The sequence below is a fragment of the Callorhinus ursinus genome, unplaced genomic scaffold, assembly GCF_003265705.2.
Source record: "Callorhinus ursinus isolate GAN/ISIS: 27379988/994484 unplaced genomic scaffold, GSC_fseal_2.0 scaffold30, whole genome shotgun sequence".
Lineage (NCBI taxonomy): Eukaryota > Metazoa > Chordata > Mammalia > Carnivora > Otariidae > Callorhinus > Callorhinus ursinus.
The window spans coordinates 8,842,716-8,865,454 of NW_027397092.1; the positions used below are offsets into that span (position 1 = coordinate 8,842,716).

A 22,739-nucleotide genomic window follows, 5' to 3' on the forward strand; every position below is an offset into this window, starting at 1 on the left:
GTGTGTGTGTGTGTGTGTGTGTGTGTGTGTGTGTGTGTGTCAGTGTGTGCTGACATACACACATGGAGGGGTTAGACGGGAATCTGTTTCTGGGGAGGGGGATCATGTATGGAGTTTGAACTTATCCCCTTTTCCCCACCCGCACCATGATTTATTATCTTGCCTTCCCATCCCCAGATGTTTTGCTGCCTCACTCATTCACATCTGAGGAAAGCTGGTCTTATCCAAACCACTAATGTTATGGAGAAGCAAACTGAAATGTATTTAAAAAAATAGGACAGTTTAGAAAAGAGTAAGGAAGTTTTATCTTGAGAGAGTCTTTTCCCTTCTAAAATTACTAAAAACAAACTAGCAAGCAGGAAAAACAAATCACTTGGAAGTAAAAGTGAGACATTGAAGATGGAAGAAGTTTACTTTGTACAAATGAATAAATAAATACATTGTTAAGATAAATTGATCACTGATGATATGTTAGTTTATTGTGAAACTCTTAGTTCTAAAAATCAAATACAGATTTCTGTGCATTTAGACTTCAAATTTGGAGTTTGTATTATTTTATATTATCATATAATAAATTACTTAGTATTTAGTGGCATAGTGCAAGAGACTTCCTTATCTCCCAATTTCCATGGGCCAGGACTCCAGGGTTGGGTGAACTGGGTCTTCTGTTGAGGGTTTTGCCAGGCTGTAATCAAGGTGTAAGCCTGGACTACAGTCTGGCTTGAGGCTCAGAGTCCTTCTCCAAGCTCACTGGTTATTTCCAGAGTTCAGTTCCTTACGGCTATGGGATTGAGGCCCTCAGTTCCTAGAGCCTGTCAACCATTCCAGGGCATGTGGTGTCTTCTACGACAGGATAGTTTCCTTCTTAAAAATCAACAAGAGAGCTTCTCTGCTGCTTTGAATATCTTCGACTTTTAGACCCTCTTTTTTAAAGGGCTTACCTGATTAGGTCAGGCCCACTGATGGGGCCTTATTTACATCACTTTTGTCACATAACGTAACCTAATCACAAGAGTGAAATCTGGGGTCTTACCTGCACTCACGGGGAGGGAATTGTATGGTGTGTGTACACCAGAGGACGGAATCTTGGAGGGTGATAGAGCATTATGCCTCCCTCAGACTTATTCAAGAGAGCAGCGACTTCTTTGTTAAAAAAAAAAAAAAATTGAATTTTTTCAGTGCAGCAAGTGTTTCTGTAGGCCATGGAAATATGAGGCTAGAAGGCCCCGTTCCTGTCTCTGGTGAGGTGTTGCAGACCAACAAGGAAGCACTGTCTGTGATGTCGTTCAGTAATGCACCTGCAGGACAGGTGTAACCAGACTGCCCTGTGAACATGAAAAAGGTACGGGGAGAGAGAAGGTTGGCTTAGGAAAAGTTCATTGTGTGTATGGAAAAAGTGCAAATAGTGCTGCACTTCTTAAAACAAAAAATATTTCTTAAATTGCTTATTAATTTTCTAGGAAGAAAAGTTGGATATTTAAGATGAGGAAAAGATTAAAATCCTTTTTCTTTCCCCCCAGATGGTATACCTCAAGTTTACTATTTTGGCCCTTGTGGTAAATACAACGCCATGGTGCTCGAACTGCTGGGACCTAGTTTGGAAGATTTGTTTGATTTATGTGACAGGACGTTTTCTCTTAAGACAGTTCTCATGATTGCTATCCAGCTGGTAAGTCAAGTAGAAGGTTCTGAAAGTGTTTGAATGGTTGTATGGTTCTTTTGGTCATACATTCATATTGAAAGTTTCAAGTTTTGTGGTGTTATCTTTACAGAACATTTGATCTAATGAAGTTTCTATTAGGATGCATAGAACTTAAAATAACTAAGCCAACTGTATTTTATTTGGGTGAAAGAATTAATACCTTACTGCTTTAAGATCAGAATGTCCTCAAGTTTGAGAATTGTTTCTAGCCCTATTTTCATATAGAAGATGAATGCTTAGAAAAGAGAACCCTCAGAAACATGGATTTATAATGTTAGTTATAAATTCTAATGGCCTAGAAAAAGAAGAAACAATGAGGAAGTCTTATAAAATATTTAAATTTCAGGGAACCAATGGGGAAACAACTTAGAGGATGATTTAAGGCAGTTTTGAAATCTCTGCCAATAGTGTGTTGCAAAATCTTAAAGTTGTTTTTCTCCATTGACTCATTAATTCCACCTCTACAAATATATCCAGTGGAACTCTTCACATACACTTAAAGTTTTTTGTGCAAGGATGTTTATCATAACATGGGAAACAACCCAAATGTAGAGAAATTACAGGATTAGTTGAGTAAATTATTAGTAGCCATAAAATAATACGTAGCCATTAAAAAGTGTGTATTAAAAGAATGTCCTATAACCTGGAAAATGCTCAACATATATCATTAAAAGTATGGGTCCTAGAAATACTGTATATTATTATGATCCAGAATTTGTCAACAAATGAAAATGGCCTAAGTGACTGTATGTGTACATTGTGTTGTCTACCTTTATTATGGCTAAATGAAGCAATTTTGTTTTCTTGTTTGTAATGTCCTATGTTGTGATATTTTGTACAATGAACATTATTTGAGAATATGTAAAAGAATTGTTGAAAATGTACTATATTATAATTAAAGTGGTCTTCCAAAATTTTCTGGTTTTAAGATCCTTTAAAAATGTTTAATACCTAAGGAAAGACATAAGTAAGTTATAAAAAGGAAAAAGAAAGATATCCTGAAGGGTACTGTGTTGTTTTTATTTAACAGTTTAGACTGTAAGTTTCTTTAATATAACAGTAACAGTTGCTTGATGATTGAATTGATAAGGAAGAACAAATGGTGACTTTATGAATATGTCTCTTTATATGTCTCAGTTCAAGACTTGGTATTAGTAAATAAAGCTTTTTGATTGTCTGAGGTGGCATCATCTGTAAGTGCTGTCTGAATCCGGCTCACTGGTATGAAAGGAATTCATGAAATTCAAATACTTTCTTCTATAAGTGACCATTACAGTGAAAGCAAAGACTTTTGGTCATAATTGGATATATTTTTGAGAAACTATAGACTGATTATTATGTTACTTTTAAAGGGCTGAAACAGTTTCTAATTATTTTCTTCTTTATGTTGTTTATGAGAATTTTGTCATGTCTCTATCATGCTTTTTTATGCTAGTGACAGCCTAAAATAAAACTTTCTTTCTTTTCTTTTTTTATTTTTTTTGTGAATCAAGATCTCTCGCATGGAATATGTCCACTCAAAGAACTTGATATACAGAGATGTAAAGCCTGAGAACTTCTTAATAGGACGACCAGGAAACAAAACCCAGCAAGTTATTCATATTATAGATTTTGGTTTGGCAAAGGAATATATTGATCCGGAGACAAAGAAACACATACCATACAGAGAACACAAGAGCCTTACAGGAACAGCTAGATATATGAGCATAAACACACATTTAGGAAAAGGTATGTGTACCTTTCATAAGTACAGAAATTTGAATTCAGTAACTATGCTAACAGTGTGAGTTTTTATTTGTTACTATGGTTCAATTTTGGTTGGTTGCAGTTGATTCTGTTGTAATTTTTATTACATCTAGCTAGAGTTTACTTTGATTTGTATTTAATACAATTCTTTTAAAATAAGTTGCTCTAGAGTAAATGAATGACAGATATCCTTATATTCACTCTGTCCTTTGTTTTATATGACAACTTGAAATGTTCAACTTTTATACAGTTAGGTAAAGTTTACAACATTTGAGTATATAATTTGTGATTTTTTGACATATGTACACATGTGGATAGCCCACAACCCTGTCAAGATTTACAACATTGTTATCATCCCCTAGACTTCATTCTTGCTTTCTCCCCACTTTCTCCAAAAGTAACCATTGATGTGATTTCATTCACCATAGATTAGTTTCGCTGATTCTGTTACTTCATATAAATGGAATCATCTGGCTTCTTTGGCTCAGTATGAGATTATTGTTTGTTTTTCAGGAATCGGTTTTTTTTTTTTTCTTTTTTTAGAGAAGGGGGAGGGGCAGGGGGAGAGAGTTAGAGAATCTTTTTTTTTAATATTTTATTTATTTATTTGAGAGAGAGAGAGAGAGAACACAAGAGGGGGTAGGGTGAGAGGTAGAAGCAGACTCCCCGCTGAGCAGGGAGCCCGATGCGGGACTCGATCCTCGGACTCCAGGATCATGACCTGAGCCAAAGGCAGTCGCTTAACCAACTGAGCCACCCAGGCGCCCGAGAGTAAGAGAATCTTAAGCAGGCTCCACACCCAGCACGGAGCCTGACGTGGGGCTTGATCTCATGACTCCAAGATTATGACCTGAGCTGAGATCATGACCTGAGCCGAGATCAAGAGTTGGACAGGACACTCAACTGACTGAAGCACCCAGGGGCCCCAGTAATTTGTTTCTTTTTAAGGCTCAGTAGTATTCCATTGCACAAATATACCACACAAGTTTTTATTTATTCTAATGTTGGTGAACATTTTGATTAACAGTGTTTTACTATTAGGAATTTTTATTTTATTTATTTATTTTTTAAAGATTTTATTTATTTGATAGAGAGACACACAGCAAGAGAGGGAACACAAGCAGGGGGAGTGGGAGAGGGAGAAGCAGGCTTCCTGCCGAGCAGAGAGCCCAATACAGGGCTCGATCCCAGGACCCTGGGATCATGACCTGAGCCGAAGGCAGATGCTTAACAACTGAGCCACCCAGGCGCCCCTTACTATTAGGAATTTTTAAATCTTTCAGTGGGCATATGTTTTCAGTTCTTTTGGGTAAATACCTAAAATTGGAATTGCTGTTGGGTCATATGGTAGGTATTGTTTAACTTCATAGGAAACTGCCCATCAGTACCCACAAGTGTTCTTAACCATTTCCTGTTTCTACCAGCAGTGAATGAGAGTTGTCTCTTTCAGTCTTGACAACATTTGGAGTTGTCATTCTTTTTCATTCTAGCAGTTGTAGTAGATATGTAGTAGTTTCTCTTCTGAGCACTGTTACTTGTGCTTATTGACCATTTGTATATCTTTTATGACATGTGTGTCATTTAATTGTTGATTTGTAGAAATTCTTTATAAATTCTGGATATAAATTCTTCCTAAATATGTGTACCGTGAACAGATTCTTCTAGTCTGTGGCTTACCTACTCATTTTCTTAGTGGTGTCAATAGATGTGCAAAAGTTGTAAATATTTGTGAAATCAATTATTTATCAGTTTTTTTGTTTTATGGTTACTACTTTTTGAATCCTAAGAAATCTTTGTCCCCAGGAGATGAAAGACATTTTATGTTTTCTTCTACCGTCTACAATTAATTTTTACATGGTGTGAATTAGAGGTTGAGGTTCTTTTTATGATACCATATTCTTTCCCATTGAGTTACCTCTTTGCTTTTCTAAAAAAATCAGTTCTAGGTTATGTTTATAGTAGTTGATTCTTAAGTCTTAAACCATGGTCGGTTTTCATATGGGAGAAAGTCAAACTTTATTTTCTGCTTTTAGATTCCATCCCTGACATCTCACTGACAAGGAAGAATAGACAGAAATATAAACCAATCAGTACTTACCCATCATCACTGCTTAAACATACCTTGCAGTATAGTCACTTTTTGTTCAAGACCTTAGCAGTCATCTGACCCAGGCTTCAACTCCTGGTCATAGCTTCTTCTCTGACCATTCTTCTCAGACTTACCTGCTATATATGGCATGTCCATGCTTCTTCCTCTCAGTCAGAACTAATAGCACTTGCTCACTAATAGCATTTTCCCTGATAGCTCCTGATAGTAGAACCATGGTATTTTTTCTCCTCAGGTGTCTGAAATGCCTGAAAAAATGTAAATCTGCCTTACTTTAAGAAAAGTAAGTTTCAAATATCTAAAATTAGTTGCATTCAGGTAGTGTTTGTGGGGGGAGTGCCTTTCAGATACACAGCTTTCTTCAGGATTGTGTCTTCTGTTAAAGTCAGGCACACCTGTATTTATATGAACAGTGTCTGTGAGAGATTTTCATTTCATGGTAGTTGTTAACAGACTATTTCATAACAACTAACAAAGGTTTGCCACCATTTTATTGTGAGACATGAAGTCACAACTTCCTTATGGCCCGGTGTTTTTTTATCTGAACAATGGTAAATGTAACAGCATTCTATTTGTAGAAATGGCAAAGCGAATCTGATACGTTTGTCCTTGTTAGGAAAAGCCTTCAGAGCTTGGGAAATGGCATTTAACTATTACAGTAATCTCTTTTTGCTCCTTTTTCAGGAAGAAAACAAACAAAACATTTCTTTGACAAGTATTGCAAAGAACAAAAGCTTTAATCCTTACTTTCTCCTATTTACAGAAGCCCTGCTTCTCAATTTTTATGTAGTCCTTGGGAAGTACATGGACAGTATTAACAGGGAGAAAATTTGTTTCCCAGATTACATGATTTCCTGTTTTTTAAGAAATTAAGAGTAAGCTAAAGTCACATGAGTTTAAGTGCTGAAGAGTTAAAGCATTTTTATAAGTGAGGTGGCTATGAACATGGGCTTATTAGTGATGTTTTGAGTTTAAAGCACCAGCTTTGTGAGTAGTCAGGAACAGATAGAAAAGAAAAAGTAGTGAAAATGGGATCTTTTAGTGGTGATTTTATTTTGTGTATATATTTTTTCCTTTCCGCTTTGCCTGGACTTTGGCGATTACTCTTTTAAGAGGAATTAAAGCTTTCTTATTCATTCATTTACTCTTGTGCATTCAAGGACTTTCTACACACATGAGCATTTCAAAAGAGAGAATTTGGCCAGACAGACCTTTATTCAGGTTTATAAGTATTTTTCTTTTGTGGAGATTGTGCACTGTTTTGGATTTAAAAAGGAAAAAGCTGGAAGAATAGTGTAAAATCACAGTGTGGATTTTAGCCTCTTTATACCTGTGGTATATATATATCTATTGATGTTCGCTGGATGATTAATGTTAAGAAGGCAGATGTTGTGATTCATTTGTGTACCTCTTATAACTTCTTAAGTCACTGTTCAAGGTGAAATCTTACTAAAGCTGTGTGTGATGTGGATTTCTGTGGTCTGCTGTAGTGGAAGCCTTCTTTATTATGTTGAAATGTTATTTTAAACTCCTTCTGCTTGAGTGTCTTATTTTTAATATCTTTTTCAAGACTTTTTTTGGGGGGGCCAACTGCTTTGAACCTCATTTTATAATCTTCCTTCAGATCACTTTTTTTTTTCCTTTCATGAAAAAACTCTTCCTGTTGAAGTCATTTGAAATAAACACTCTGCATTTCTCTTTACTAAGTAGCATTAGAATTGTCTTTTTTAAAAATTAATATCGAGTATTCATGAACTAAGAGACTAGGATTTGAGGAATAAACTGCCAGTTGCCTTGTAAGTGTTAATAAAAATCTGTGTTGCATAGAAAAATAACATTTCAAGCCTTTAAGTGGTAATCTCTCTGAATAGGGTGAAGGGATCATAGAATTTATGGTTTTACAAAAATGCCTTCTTTCTGTGCTGTGATTCTTATAATTTCTAAGTTAATTGCCCAAATTCCTGAGGACAGCTCTTAGACTCCCAAACAGCTTCTAAGCAGTTTAAAAACATGTATTTACATTTTATAATTACATTTTAACAGCTTAAAAATGAATTGCACAATTTCTTGCTTTCTTAAACAAAATATGATGAGCATAATTTACATTTTCTGGATGATTCAGCTTCATAAGTTTTGTATGATTACTATTATATAGTGATACCCTCAAGTTTAATTGGAGCATATTAGGATGTATACCTTGATCTAAATAAGTTTAGAGAAAATGCATTTAAATAGTAGTGCTATTTTAAATGTAATTTTTTAGAACAGTTTTTGATTCATAGCAAAATTAGGTCGAACATATAGAGATTTCCCTAATACTCCCTGCCCCAACACAGGCAGCACCACCCCCACTATCAACATCCCTCACCAGAGTGGTACATTTGGTACAAGTGATGAATCTACACTGACACATCATTATCATCTAGAGTCCATAGTTTACTTTATGGTTTACTCTTGGTATTGCACATTCTTTGGGTTTGGATACATTTATAATGACATGTATCAACCATTATAGTATTATACAGGAGAGTTTCACTTCCCTGGGCATCCTCTATGCCCCACCTAATCATCCCTCCCTTTCCACCTCCCTCCTTCCAAACTCCTGGCAACCACTGGTCTTTTTATTGTCTCCTTAGTTTTGCCTTTTCCAAAAACCATATAGTTTGAAATAAACAATATGTAGCCTTTTCAGACTGGCTTCTTTTACTTGATTATATGCATTTAAAGTTTCTCTGTGTTTTTCCATGACTTGATAGCTCATTTCTTTTTAGTGCTGAATAATACTCCATTGTCTGGATGTACCACGGTTTATTTACCCATTCACCTACTGAAGGGCATCTTGGTTGCCTCCAAGTTTTGGCAATTATGAATAAGGCTGCTATAAACATCCATGTGCAGGTTTTTGTGGGACATAAGTTTTCAACTCCTTTGGGTAAATACCAAGGACAATGCTGGATCATATGGTAAATGTATGTTGTAAGAAGCCCTTAAACTTTCTTCCAGAGTGGCTATACCATTTTGCATTCCCACCACCAAGGAATGAGAGCTCCTCTTGCTCCACATTCTTGCCAGCACTTGGGATTGTTAACATTTTAGATTTCCACCATCCCAATAGGTGTGTAGTTCTTTTAGGATTCCTGGGATGAATTCCTATGTAGAGAAGGACTTTTCCCCTCCACAACACCAAGTACTTCTTAGACACCAGCAGTGTGTCTGAAAATTCAACTTAAATTCTGACACTGTCTTCCTGGAGATAGCATCAGATCCCAAGGTTAAGGATTCCGTCCTACAAGACTGCTCTCCACCCCCTACCTCAGATAACACTTGCAAGTTCTAGGCTATTACCTGTGCTTCTCACTGATCAGGTACAGATTAGAGGCTCCAGCTACCTCCTCCTTAAGTTCAATTTATTTGCTAGAGTGGTTTTGTAGACTCAGGGAAGCACTTACTTAGGTTTACGAGTTTATTACAGGACATGATAAAGGACACAAATCAACAGTCAGATGTAGGATGAGATTCCAAACAAAGGAGCTTCTGTCCTTGTGCAGCTTGGGCCCTGGCTTGGTGATATATGCAAGTGTTCTGGTTTCCCAAGTGTGGAAGCTCTCCCAAAAGGGCCAAAAAGCTGTCCTCTTGGGTTTTTATGGGGCCTTCATTACATACTCATAATTGGTTAATGCATTGGCCATTGGCTAATTCAACCTCCAGCCTCTCTTCCCTTTCTGGAGGTTGTGGGGTGGGACTGAAAGTTCCAACCCTCTAATCATATGGTTGGTATCCCTGGCAACCAGCCGCTGACCTTGGGTGGGTTCAAGATTCACCTTCATGAGTAACAAGACACCCATTTCACCTTTATGGCTCTGAAGTGTTTTCAAGAACTGTGGCTAAAGACCGAATATATCTTGAGAAATATATTCTGGTCATCTGACCAAATATATATTTCTTATAAATCATTATGTCGCAGTAGTGTTATCTTGTTTTAATTTGTGTTTCCTGATGACATAGGATGTGTAGCATCTTTTCATATGCTTACTTGTCATTTATGTATCTTCTCTCGTGAGGTGTTTTTTAAGGTCTTTGGCCCATTTTTAATCAGGTTGTTTGTTTTATTGTTGATTTTAAGAGTTCTTTGTATATTTTGGATAATAGTTCTTTATGAGATGTGTCTTGTGCAAATATTTTCTCCTAGTCTGTGACTTATCTTTTTATTCTCTTGACAGTGTCTTTAGCAGAGCAAAAGTTTTAATTTTAATAAAGTCCAGCTCATCAATTATTTCTTTCAAAGGTCATGCCTAATGTGTTATATCTAAAAAGTCATCTTGAACCCCATGGTCATCTAGATTTTCTTCTATGTTATATTCCAGGATTTTTATAATTTTGCATTTGACAGGTCTTTGATCCATTTTGGTTTATTTTTATAACGGGTGTAAGATCTGTCTCTAGATTCATTTTTATACATATTGATAACCAGTTGTTTGACTACTGTTTGTTGAAAAAACTTAACTTTGCTCCATTGTATTGCTTATTTGTCAAGGTGAGTATATTTATGTGGGTCTATTTCTTGACTTTCTGTTCTGTTCATTGATTTGTCTGTTTTTTCACAAGTACTACAGTGTATCAATTACTATAGGTTTATAGTTAGTCTGAGAGTAGTTATTTTTTAATAGGGTTTTTTTTTGTATTTCAATGTCTTGTAGCATACTATTTGTTATCATGTGTAGTACTGTTGCTGGCAGTACTTTTCTATTCTCTTCTTTTGATTTGCTTCTCTTGATAGCCAAATGTATTGGATTTTATCTAAATTAAGAGAACTGGATTTCAGGAGGACTTATTTAGGAATCAGATGAATGCATGTGCTAGGTTCCATTGCTCAGAAAACTTTTTTTCTTTATGCATTCTTGTTATTGCCAGATAGGGTGTCTGGATTGGTGAGTTGTTGCTGCACATTGTCTTGCATAATTGTGCTTTTTCTTTTCCTAAATAGGTTTGTGTTTTTATTTAACAAAAACCATCTTAATTATGTAATTTTGAAAAATGTAAATGAAGAAGAGTTTTTTTTTTTTGTTGGGTGTTGGGGAAAAATAATTGTCGACATTTTAGTAGGAAATATAAAGTGAAATCTTTGCTTAGTAATTTTTATTTTTTTATTTTTTGGTTTATATATAAAGAATGATTTCAGGGAGAGGTATTTTTTTGTTGGTTTTTTGGAGTTCTCTTGTCTTGCCTGTATTTAGTTTCAGGAAACATGTCTTTTGGACGCACTGTTTTTCATTTTTGTAGGAAAATGAAGTAATGAGTTTATTTTTTGCAAATACATATGTGTATATTAGAAAGTTTTCTGCTTCTAAGCGTTTGATTGATTTTTTTTTTGACAGAGCTAAACTTGAGTAAATGAGAAACGGAATTTTTTTTGTTTCTGAAAGTTGCATTGAAATTCAGTCAAAATAGAAACAGTTCTAGCTGAGGAATAAAGTCAGTTTTAAAAAAAGGAAAATAATGTTGAGACAAAGAGTAGAAAAGCATTGCAGAAGGTATACAGTAAACACTTGATTAATTGATTAATTGGTTCTACTTTGCTTTTAGAAATGAAAAAAGTGCATACATGTGGTTTAGAAGTCTGCCTTTCTCTTTTAGGTGCATAGTTTTGGGCTAGTCTCTTAACCTTTCTGAGCCTTTGTTTTCTTATTTGGGTTTACTGTTGCTTTAAGTGTAGCTAGAATTTTAAATGACATCAATATGACACACTGACCCATACTAGGCTCTTAATATGTGCTGGTTGTATGTATTTTATGTGATACTTATATTCTTTTTTTTTTTTTTGATGTAGTGTTCCATGATTCATTGTTTGCGTATAACACCCAGTACTCCATGCAGTATCTGCCCTCCTTAATAACCCATCACCAGGCTAACCCATCCCTCCACCCCTGTCCCCTCTAAAACCCTCAGTTTGTTTCTGAGTCCATAGTCTCTCATGGTTTGCCTCCCCCTCCGATTTCCCCCCCTTCATTTTTCCCTTCTTACTATCTTCTTCTTCTTTTTTTTTTTTAACATATAATGTATTATTTGTTTCAGAGGTACAGGTCTGTGATTCATCAGTCTTACACAATTCACAGCACTCACCATAGCACATACCGTCCCCAATGTCTATCACCCAGCCACCCCATCCCTCCCACCTCCTCCACTCCAGCAACCCTCAGTTTGTTTCCTGAGATTAAGAGTCTCTTATTGTTTGTCTCCCTCTCTGGTTTCATCTTGTTTCATTTTTTCCTCCCTTCCCCTATGATCCTCTCTCTTGTTTCTCAAATTCCTCGTATCAGTGAGACCATATGATACTTGTCTTTCTCTGATTGACTTATTTCGCTTAGCATAATACCCTCTAGTTCCATCCTTGTCGTTGCAAATGGCAAGATTTTTTTGATGGCTGCATAATATTCCATTGTATATATACACCACATCTTCTTATCCATTCATCTGTTGATGGACATCTAGGCTCTTTCCATAGTTTGACTGTTGTGGACATTGCTGCTATAAACATTGGGGTGCACGTACTCCTTTGGTGTGATACATATATTCTTAAAAAGCAAAATTTTAATTGACTCTTTACATAACTTTTAAACTTATTGGAAAACCTATTTAAAAGATTCTTTAATGATACCTATTGCAAAGTAAATCATCACTTTCTAATTTCTTAGTTGCTCATAGTAAGGGTTCCTATAATAGGGATTCTTGGCTTCCAGGGAAACATCTATTTTCAAACAGACCTTTGTAGTTAAGTGTTTTATAAAATGTAAACAGGGTTTAATAAGGGCCAGATTACCTTTGGGAGATCCGCCCCCCCCCCCCCCCCCCATGAAACAGAGCCCTGAGGAGGTATTCCTTAGTTTACTGTGTTTCAAAGATAAAGCCTTCCTCACGACTTCTGTTACTCACTACATGGTGAAATTTACTTCCAGATTTGTCAGCTGATGAAAGAACACAAAGAAAAGAATTATGAGGGTAAGGAACATTTCAGACTGAGTTGCAGAAGTGGTTTATTTTACTAGCTTGTATTTATGACTTGAATTTTTAAATACTGTGTAGGTTTTGAGACTAATACTGCTTTCTGAGACAACCATCTAGGTAAGATTACCTTATCATCATGGCTTGTTGGCACTCTGGTAACTAAAGCCCCACACCTTGAATTTAGAGGGCAATTGCCTTTTATATTGTGTTCCTCTCCTTAGCAAAGAATGCTACTTGGGAGGGGTCAGTATTAGCATATCGTACATTCTTTTAAATTTATCTCTACAATATTTCATATTTTTTGATGCTGCTGAAAATGGTATTGCTTTTTAAATTTGTTTTCCAGTTGTCGATTGCTTTCATAGAAGTACAATTGATTTTTATATATTGACCTTGTATCCTGTAACCTTGCTAAAACTCATGTACTAGTTCTAATAGAGTTTTTTGGTAGATTACTTAGGATTTTTCACGTATGTGATCATATGGTCTTGCAGAGAAAATTAGTTACACTTCTTTATTTCCAATCTGAATACCTTTAAAAAAATTTTTTTTTTAAACTAACAAGGGTTCCACTACAACACTGAATAATGAGAGTGAACATCCTTGTTTTGTTTCTGATTGTAGGGGTACCTTTCGCCATGTAAGAATTATGTTAGTCGTAGGTTTTTTATAGAAGTCCTTTGTCAGAAAGCAGTTTTTTTCTATTGCCTATTTAATGAGTTTTTTTTAAATCATAAATGCATGTTATGTTTTATTAAGTACCTTTTCTGTATCTTTTGAGGTGATCATATGATTTATATCTTTTATTAACATGGTGAATTACATCAATTCATTTTTGAAAGTTAAACCAACCTTAAATTTATAGGATGAACCAGTCATCATGTATTAGCTTTTGAAGGATTTTGCGAGTGTTTTGATGAGAAACCTTTCCTGTACTTCCCTTTGCTTGTAAAATGCCTTTGACTGGTAACATCATTAATGAAAAGAGTTGGGAAAGATTCCCTTCTCTTCTGCTTCCTGAAAGAGTTTGTGTAGAGCTAGTATCATTCCTTAACTGTTTAATAGAATTCACCACTGATGCCATTTGGGCCTTTGGTTATATTTTGGGAAGATTTTAAATTATAAAATAAATTTCTTTAATTGGTATAGAACTATTCGCATCTTTGTAATTTGTCTTTCAGGACATTTGTTCATTTCTTCTGAGTTGTTTAATTTACTGGCATTGTGTTCATTTATAATATTCTTTTTACCATTCTTTTAATGTCTGTAGGATCTGTCCTTGTGCCCCCTTGTAGCTCCTGATGCTAGTAATTTGTGTTTTCTCTCTTTTAGCCTAGTGAGACAATTAATTTTATTGAATTTTTCATGTAACCAGCTTTTGATTTTGTGCTTTTCTCAATTGATTATCTATTTTGTCTTCATTGGTTTCCTCATTTATCATTATTTTTTCCTTTCTTATATTTGGTGGTATTGGCCTAGACATAGATAAATGGGTCACATTACAGAGTCCTGAAATGGACCCCTACACAGACACTCAATTGGTTTTTGAGAAGGGTCCAAAATTAATTCAAGGGGGGGAGGATAGTATTGTAAAGAAACTATATGATAATAACTAGGTATTGGTATTGAAGAAAATGACTCTAAAACCCTAACCCACATGGAACAAAAAGAAGAAAAATTACTTCAAATGAGTCCTAGATTTAAATTTAGTAACCAAAACTGTAGAATTTCTTGAAGAAAAAATAGAAAATCTTCACGACCTTAAGACTAGTCAGAGGTTTTCAGATAGGACGTAAAAAAGCATAAGCAAATAACAAAGCCCTGATAAGTAGGGCTTCATCAAGATGTGAACTTCTGTTCTTTGAAAGATACTATTAAGAAAGCAAGCTACAGTGTGGGTGAATGTGTTTGCAAAACTTATATCTGACAACCACTTGGTTTGTTTTTTTTTTAAAGATTTTATTTATTTACTTGACAGAGATAAAGTGAGAGAAGGAGCACAAGCAGGGGGAGTGGGAGAGGGAGAAGCAGGCTTCCCGCGGAACAGGGAGCCCGATGCGGGGCTCGATCCCAGGACCCTGGGGTCATGACCTGAGCTGAAGGCGGACGCTTAACGACTGAGCCACTCAGATGCCCCACTTATATCTGACAACCACTTGTATCCAGAATACACAAACAAATCTTACAACTTTATAACAAGACACATAGTACAATTTAAAAAAATGAGCAAAATATTTAAATAGACACTTCACAAAAAGATGTATGAATAAGCAATAACACAGTTGAAACCGTGTTCAAAAATATTAGTCACTGGTGAAATTCAAATTAAATCACAGTGAGCTAATACCTCACAGTCGCTAGCAGGGCTGAAATATAAAAGAGTGACCATGCTAAATGTGGGATGGACACTACATCAACTGGAATTCTCATACATTGCTGATGGAAATATAAAATGGGACAAACCCTTTGGAAAACAGTATAGAAGTGTCTTAAAAAGTAAAATCTACACTTCCATATGAGGCAGTAATCCTCCTCCTAAAAATTTACACAAGAGAAATGGAAACATATGTCCACACACAGACTTGTACGAGAATGTTCGTAAAAGCTTTATTCACAATAGCCCCAAACTGGAAGTTACTCATGACCCATCAATTGGTGAATATATAAATATATTGTAGTATACTACTCAGCAATAAAAAGTAATGAACTACCAATGCACACAACGACATAAAAAGATTATGTTGAGTGAAAAAATTTGGACCCAAGGGTCCATACTATACTGTGCTTATCATATGAAACGCTATAAAAAATCAGATTTAATGTAGCCTGACAGAAAGCAGATAAGTGGTTGTTTTGAGGCCAGGGGAGGGGAGAATAACAGGCAATGGGCCATAAGGGAACTTTTTGTAGTGTTGGAAATAGTTGTTGATTGTGGTGGTACTTAGGTGTACATTGTTAAAATTTTTCAAACTGTACCCTTATAATGGGTGTATTTTATTATGTGTAAAGTATACTTCAATAAGAGGAGTTTCTTTTTTAGGGCTTTTTAACCCTGGCTATATTTCAGAATCATCTGTTAAGCTTTTTTAAAATGCACATTCTTCTAGCTCATGTCATACTTAAGGAATCAGTCTCCAGCATTAGGCCTGCTCATTTGAGGCATTTAAAAGTTTCAGAGGTGATTCTGATTCTTAGTGGGACTTCAGAAATAATTTTTTTTTCTTTGCATGACTCTTTATTCCTAAGGTTCCCAAGATCTAATAAATTCAAATTGTATGTATAAAATACATTACTCATTTTTCTCATGTTATTCATATCCCCACTTTTACTAATGGCTTTAAAAAGACCTTGAGTCTATTTTATTTATTTTGAAAGTTTTCTGTTTTTAATAGCCTATGCTTACATTGTTATAATAGAAAATAGAAGCAAAAAAGAAAAAAATTTGCCATTATACTGCAGTTTGAGTATATGAAATGAGAAGGTTGGAATGTCCTGTCTAATCGTCCAATCTCATAAACCTAATTCCTAACAATTCAATGCATTTTCTTCTGGGTATCTTTGTTTGCTTGTAGGAAAGGGACACATACCTAGTATTACGTATTTTCAGATATTCATTTTTATATTTAAATAGTCTGTGTTGAGTGCCTGCTCTGTGGCAACCATAATACTTGATCCTGGGGATAATGAGCCAAGAGACATCTGCTGTCCTGTAATCTGCTGTCTGGTGGGAGGCTAGATAAAGACCAGATAATAACACTATATATATATATATATATATATATAGTAGCAAGTGTTACAGAAGACAGTTGTGGAATGAGATTACATAGTAAAAATTAAAACCTTTTCTGTCCCGTTCATGCTAGTTGAGAGCCATGCTTTGAAAAGTTTGCTTTTTCAAAAGCATTCAGTACTGCTTAGGTAGTATGATGATGACTCATTTGGATAAAACATTTTACACATTTATAATTAAAATACTATTTTTTCCTCTTATTGTTAGAGGTTTTGTATTTTAAAATAGTAAGAAATCTTAAGCATTTGACTTCAGTGACAAAAAAATTGAAAAAAATTTCACTTAGCAAATATAAGTACCTTTTCAAGTTTTCCTTTGTAATTGTCACTCACTTATGTGCTATACAACATTTTGTTACTAAAACAACAGTAGCAGTTTGAAAATGGCAGTTTGTTCTAGCAGTATGTTTTTGATGGTGGCAGAGGGGTTATTAATGTTGGGATGTGTCAAATACAAATGTTTTTAAGAATATATACACAAAATCCTACTTGCAGTTAATATTAATGGAGAGTATATAGGATGGACATTGTGTGCTTGTGTAAGTTCAAGAAACGCAGGGTTAAATGAAGTTAAACATTTTTATCTCTGGGACTTTTCCTAAACCTTTAATATGTTACATCCTGGGTCTTTAAGATAGGGCTATAGTACACAGTGACTCTGTATTTGACCATGGAACCCTTTCTGACTTGCTTTATACTTCTATGGGTAGATATCTAAGGAGAGAAATGAGTGCCCAGTAGAATCTTAAAAAACAACAACAACAACAAAAAACCCCAAAAAACCGTAGTGGCATCTTTTAAAGATGCACAATAATTTTAATGTTAAAAACATTGTTTAACTGGACATGATTTGTGGCTTATAAGCGCTAGATATTTTATATTTATATACTGAACGTTGGGAATTAATTTATATGTAACAAAATCAATTCTCCATTCTTAAATCCTTAACTGGGAGAGGAAAGTGAAATTGATGTTTCTCTTACATTTCAGAACAAAGTAGAAGAGATGACTTAGAAGCTTTAGGTCATATGTTCATGTATTTTCTGAGAGGCAGTCTTCCTTGGCAAGGTTTAAAGGTAATTGTTTTTGTGTTTCCTTTTGAATTTTATAAATTGCTAATATGTTAAGGTTCTATCTTCCAAGTAGTTAATTTTAAAATCACCACCTTCTCAAGATTTTTTTTTCCTTTCTGTTTTAGGCTGACACATTAAAAGAGAGGTATCAGAAAATTGGAGATACAAAACGAGCCACACCAATAGAAGTGTTATGTGAAAATTTTCCAGGTAATGAATAACACCACAGTGGTACATGTGTTTATACACAGAAAACCAGAGCAGTTAACTTCCATTGCTCAAGTTTATGACTGTTTTTCATGCTTAAAAAAAATGAGTTCAAAGTATGATTTAAAAGATGTCAGTGTTTGATGCATAGACCACAGGGACAATTTGTTTATTTGCTCTGTTAAGATGGATTTAATATAAGAAAATTCCATTTTTTGATAGTGTTGACCAATATCAGCTAAAATATCAGTGACATACTTTTAATAAGTTAAAATACTTGCTGAGAAGTGCCAGCTATAAAGTTTTGGTGCACAGTGTTAGTCATTTGAGTCTCATTGTCAAGCTCAAAGGAGGTGTGTGATGTTTGATTTACTTTTCATAATACATTAAGATCTTACAAACCTTAGTACTTTTTGGCTAATGTTACATTGGGGAGCTTTATAAAAATAGTTTTACTTCCATGTGAAGTTTTGGCAATTCAGATTAAGCCAACAAAAATTTACTTAAGATTCCTAAATCAATTAAGAAATAAGAATAATGTGTTGCTAATGTTGTTAAGTAAAAAGTGAACCAAACTGGGAGGTCCCAGACTGAGTTCATACCTCACTTCAATATTCGCACGTCTTCCTGTCTGTTGCTGGGCATCACTGCTGGGGTGCAGCAAGCAGCATGATCTCAGGGAGCCCTTCCTCAAGTTTGCTTCTGTTATTCTTGGACAGCAAACTTTAATTACATATTTTTCATCTTTGCTGTAACATCAGAACTGGAAGATTAAAAATGTATTGACACTAGCAGTGTAGGTGTAGGCAGACTTGGCTGTGTGTTATTAGGAAGCGTATACACATTTCTGCAGGATAAAATGGGGGTGTCAGAGTCACTTAACCAGGTAATTAGCTAGAACGTGGAATAGTGAGAGTCACCCCATGAAGAAGGTCACTGGGTGCCACTCTCATTGCCCGTTGGGCAGTGCATGATCCTGTTCTCACTGGCCACTGTCAGTGAATTGAATCAGAAAAACACGTGAGAGTAACCTTCCATTTCTCACTACAGTGATTTCCTGTGCCCTGATGGTGAAACCCTGTTTTACGAATTGCTCACCGTTTTACCTGTTGATTTTTATGGCTTTTTCTTTCTTTTCCTTTAGGAAAGTAGGATCTTTAAGAAAAATACTTATCTCTAATACATTTGGGAATTACAGTGGCACAGAGAAATTTATATATTACCAAGTAATTGTTATATGACTGGAAATTCGAAGAAAAATTAAACTCTGCTGCTGTGTTTTATTTCTGAGATCTCTTAGCTTTATTTTGTTTGGTTAGAATTCTGCTCATGGCCCAAATTAGGATTTTGAATCCTCTGTTGGTCAGTTCGTGACTATGTCTGATGGTAAAAGAAATCCATCAAGCTAGTGCAGATGCTTTCATATATAAATCAATTCCCATTAGTATTTTAAATAAATTTTTAAGTTTATGAGCGGAGTGTGGTGCTTGTGTTTAAGTAATTATGCTTTATTAAGTTGCTAATTCAATCTTTAGTACTATCCAAGGTTTCTATTCAAAATAACAATGTAAAATAAAAATTTTAGCTTTTCCTAATGAAATGAAGCAAATGTATTTGTTAAATAAAACCTCTTGTTTCTCCCTTGACCCTATTTTTTTCTTCCCTTCTCCTTTTTAATTTCTTTGTGATTAAGTTCCCAAAGTTTCAAATTGCAGTAGAATTTTGTTACTCTTTCATATTTTTATAACAGTGTTTTTAGACATTTAAATCATTTTATTATTAATGAGTATATAGAGATGTATAGTCAATAATTTTTATTCCTTTCTAGAAGAAATGGCAACATATCTTCGTTATGTAAGAAGGCTAGATTTTTTTGAAAAACCAGACTATGACTACCTAAGAAAGCTTTTTACTGACTTGTTTGATCGAAAAGGATATATGTTTGATTATGAGTATGACTGGATTGGTAAACAGTTGGTGAGTACTCTGTGCTATATAATGAAAGATTATTTGTAGTACTTTTTTTCCCATAGTACAGCTTCTTCAGTGAAAAGAGTTGAAGACAAATAATTTTTTTAAAGGATTCATTTTATTTCATCTTCCTGGGCATTTTAGGCAGCATAATACTAAAATTATTCTTTGAATTTTATAAAAACCCCACATTTGGATCCCCCTGATTTTTGAAGTAATGAGTTATTTATTTTCAACTTTTCATTCCTGATTTATTTCTTACTATCAAATATAATTATTTTTGGGGCGCCTGGGTGGCTCATTTGGTTGGGCAACTGCCTTCGGCTCAGGTCATGATCCTGGAGTCCCGGGATCAAGTCCCGCATCGGGCTCCCTGCTCGGCAGGGAGTCTGCTTCTCCCTCTGACCCTCCCCCCTCTTATGCTCTCTCTCTTTCTCCCTCTCATGCTCTCAATCTCTATCTCATTCTCTCTCAAATAAATAAAATCTTTTAAAAAAAATAATTTTTTTTTGTATAATATCCTGTTACTTTAAAAGATCAGTTAGTCCTTTGTTTTATTTCAGCCATTTCTCAAAACATTTGTAAAATAAAATTATAGGTTTTAATTATACTAGTAGTTTTAGGTTATGTCTTGAATAGACTGGTACTTAAAAATTGGAGCGTGTTTTGGGTTTTTAAAACTGTTCTAAGTTTTTGTAACTTAAAAAATTAGTCTTGACTATAACTGTAGGATTGGTGCTCATCACTTAAAGGGACACATCATGAAATTCTTTGAAGAGACAACTTTTAAAATATTTATTCTCACTATTTTTTTTAATAAGTTAGAATGTCTTACAAAACTTTCTTTAATTGTGACTTGCTGTTGGCGAATTTTTGTCCATATTTGGAACTACCAAACTCAGATTCATGTATTTTTGAACAACTGACTTATTTCAATGTTTAATCTATATTTTTCTTAGATCCAAAGTGAATTGACTATATAAGTCTCTCCTGAGTCAAAATATTGACAATAAGCCATTTTATTAGCTTATTTTAAAAATCATTTCCTTATTTTCTTAAAATGATTTATTCTGTTTATACATTAGCTTTGAAAATGAGAGACATAAATAAATACACTTTCATTTTTCTGATATGAAAAAATAACCTGAAAGTAAAGACTCCATTAGAAAGTCTTTTATTGATATAAAAGTGAGTGCTTGATAAAGTCTTTAAACATTTTTCAAAATAATGTAAAAAAGTAGCTATGTTCTCTTGTTTTAACTTATTTTTAGTGATATATTTCAAGAATGATATCATTTTGTAAGGCTTTACTTTAAGTATCTTTTATTATTTCCTTGATTCCATGAAGCAGCTAAGTAATTTTGAGTACGACTTCTGAAATAGAATGTATTGATGCTAATTCTTGTACCGTAGCCTACTCCAGTGGGTGCAGTTCAGCAAGATCCTGCTCTGTCATCAAACAGAGAAGCACATCAACACAGAGATAAGATGCAACAATCCAAAAACCAGGTTTGCTGCCCTTTCAGATATGAAAGATCTTGATTTGCTTCTGTATTACTTTCTGACAGTTTACAAATCAATTTGGTTTTTTACCATGCCCAGATGATAGGTTTACAGGTGTGCCTATGTGTATGTGTGTGGGAGCACATATTTACACATGTAGATAGATTTTGAAGGATTGAAATACATTTTTTTCTTCAATAGATAAAACAGATGATATACACAATCTTATCAAGGATCGAGAATGCATAGATTTACAACAAATAAACCATTTCCCCCTCATGTTCACTCTTTACTAGTTTAAAAATCACACGAAAATGTTTAATGATAAATTTCTAATTAGTGGTATAAATTAGTATAAACTTTGAGCAATATTTGATACTCGTAGAGTGCAAGTGTTTGGGTTTCTTGTTGGAATAAATTATAATAGCAGTTGATCTTTCTAACTGCAGTCTAATTTAGCTCAATAAATTATTTGCTGGGTTTCTGCCCTCTGAAAGCTACTATTTTGCATGTTGCAGAAATGCACAAGTAAGGAAAACAACATAACCTATAAGAAACTATTTTGTAATGAGTGGCTAAGAGCTCACTCAGGCTCTGGAATCAGACATACCTGGATATGACTTGATCTTGGACAAATTACTCTTATCTTTCAAAGCCTTAGTTCTCTCATCTGCGAAACAGAAATAATGTCTGTTAATTCCTATAAGCATTCAGTAAATCTCAACTCTCATGGCTAGTGTTATTGTTATCAGAATTACTACAATAAATTCACAAGTAACTGTATTACCAAACAGTGTAACCTCTGTCACATGAAATATATTAATAAAGTGCCATGGAAGATCATTGGAATATGGGGGATCTGGAAAGATTTTATGCAGAAGGTGGCTTTTGAGTTGAGCCTGAAGAATGAATGGGATTTTTTAAAGACAGATGAAAGAATAAGGGCATTTTGGGGAGGGTGAACAGTGTAAAATAGGAAGCAGAAGTTTAAAAATGTAGTTTGAGGAATAGTGAGCATTTCAGTTTGCTTTGAGCAGAGAGTAGGTTCTATGCAGACAGTAGGCGTAGCAGATAAATAGAGAGTGAAGAATTTGTATTTCCTGGGTAAGGTAATTGAAAGCTGTTGAAATTTTTGAGTGATGTTCTTGCTTTTCTCTTTTTTGTAAAAAGAAGCTTGATTTAATCCATCTTTGACATAAAACATTTTCCTAATTGGAAGTTAAATAGCATCTTTAGAATTTTCAGTTATAACCCTTTCTGGGGAAGGATAATGTGCTATCCTTTTTTACTCATATCTTTTATCCCATCGGAGTTCCAGTGAGTTAAACAAGAGATGAAAATCAAAGGAAAGAACACAACACAATAAAAATCATAGCAAAATAAAATGCTCCATTTAGGGGATATTGAACAATAGTAAGCTTTAAAGTACAGCCAATTAAGACAGTAGTTTTAGAATTTTGCCTTAGAAAAATTGGGACAATAAAGGATCTTAAATACAAATTTCTTCAGATATAAATTAGTACTAGTTGATAGTTTGAATACTATGGTAAGATGCTGCATATAGAAAGAAGTGGCTCTAAAGTGAAGACTTGGAGTTTGTGTTTTATAAATCAGAATTAATTTTTCAATTGGATGAAGA

The 22,739-nt window shown here is 34.6% G+C and overlaps 1 protein-coding gene across 8 annotated transcripts in view; it reads left to right on the plus strand.

The window, feature by feature from the left end:
* The window catches only part of CSNK1G3 (casein kinase 1 gamma 3), a 107,863-nt gene that overhangs the window by 61,430 nt on the left and 23,694 nt on the right, over positions 1-22,739 (plus strand). For 4 of the 8 annotated variants that reach the window (XM_025860861.2, XM_073878593.1, XM_025860857.2 and 1 more), the window contains exons 5-10: positions 1,521-1,669; positions 3,196-3,430; positions 17,337-17,422; positions 17,545-17,629; positions 19,455-19,603; positions 21,011-21,106. In XM_025860861.2, the coding sequence (XP_025716646.1) occupies positions 1,521-1,669; positions 3,196-3,430; positions 17,337-17,422; positions 17,545-17,629; positions 19,455-19,603; positions 21,011-21,106 (800 nt within the window). The remainder of the gene's footprint in view (positions 1-1,520; positions 1,670-3,195; positions 3,431-17,336; positions 17,423-17,544; positions 17,630-19,454; positions 19,604-21,010; positions 21,107-22,739) is intronic. The other 4 variants (XM_073878592.1, XM_073878594.1, XM_025860858.2 and 1 more) reach the window with 1 other exon arrangement.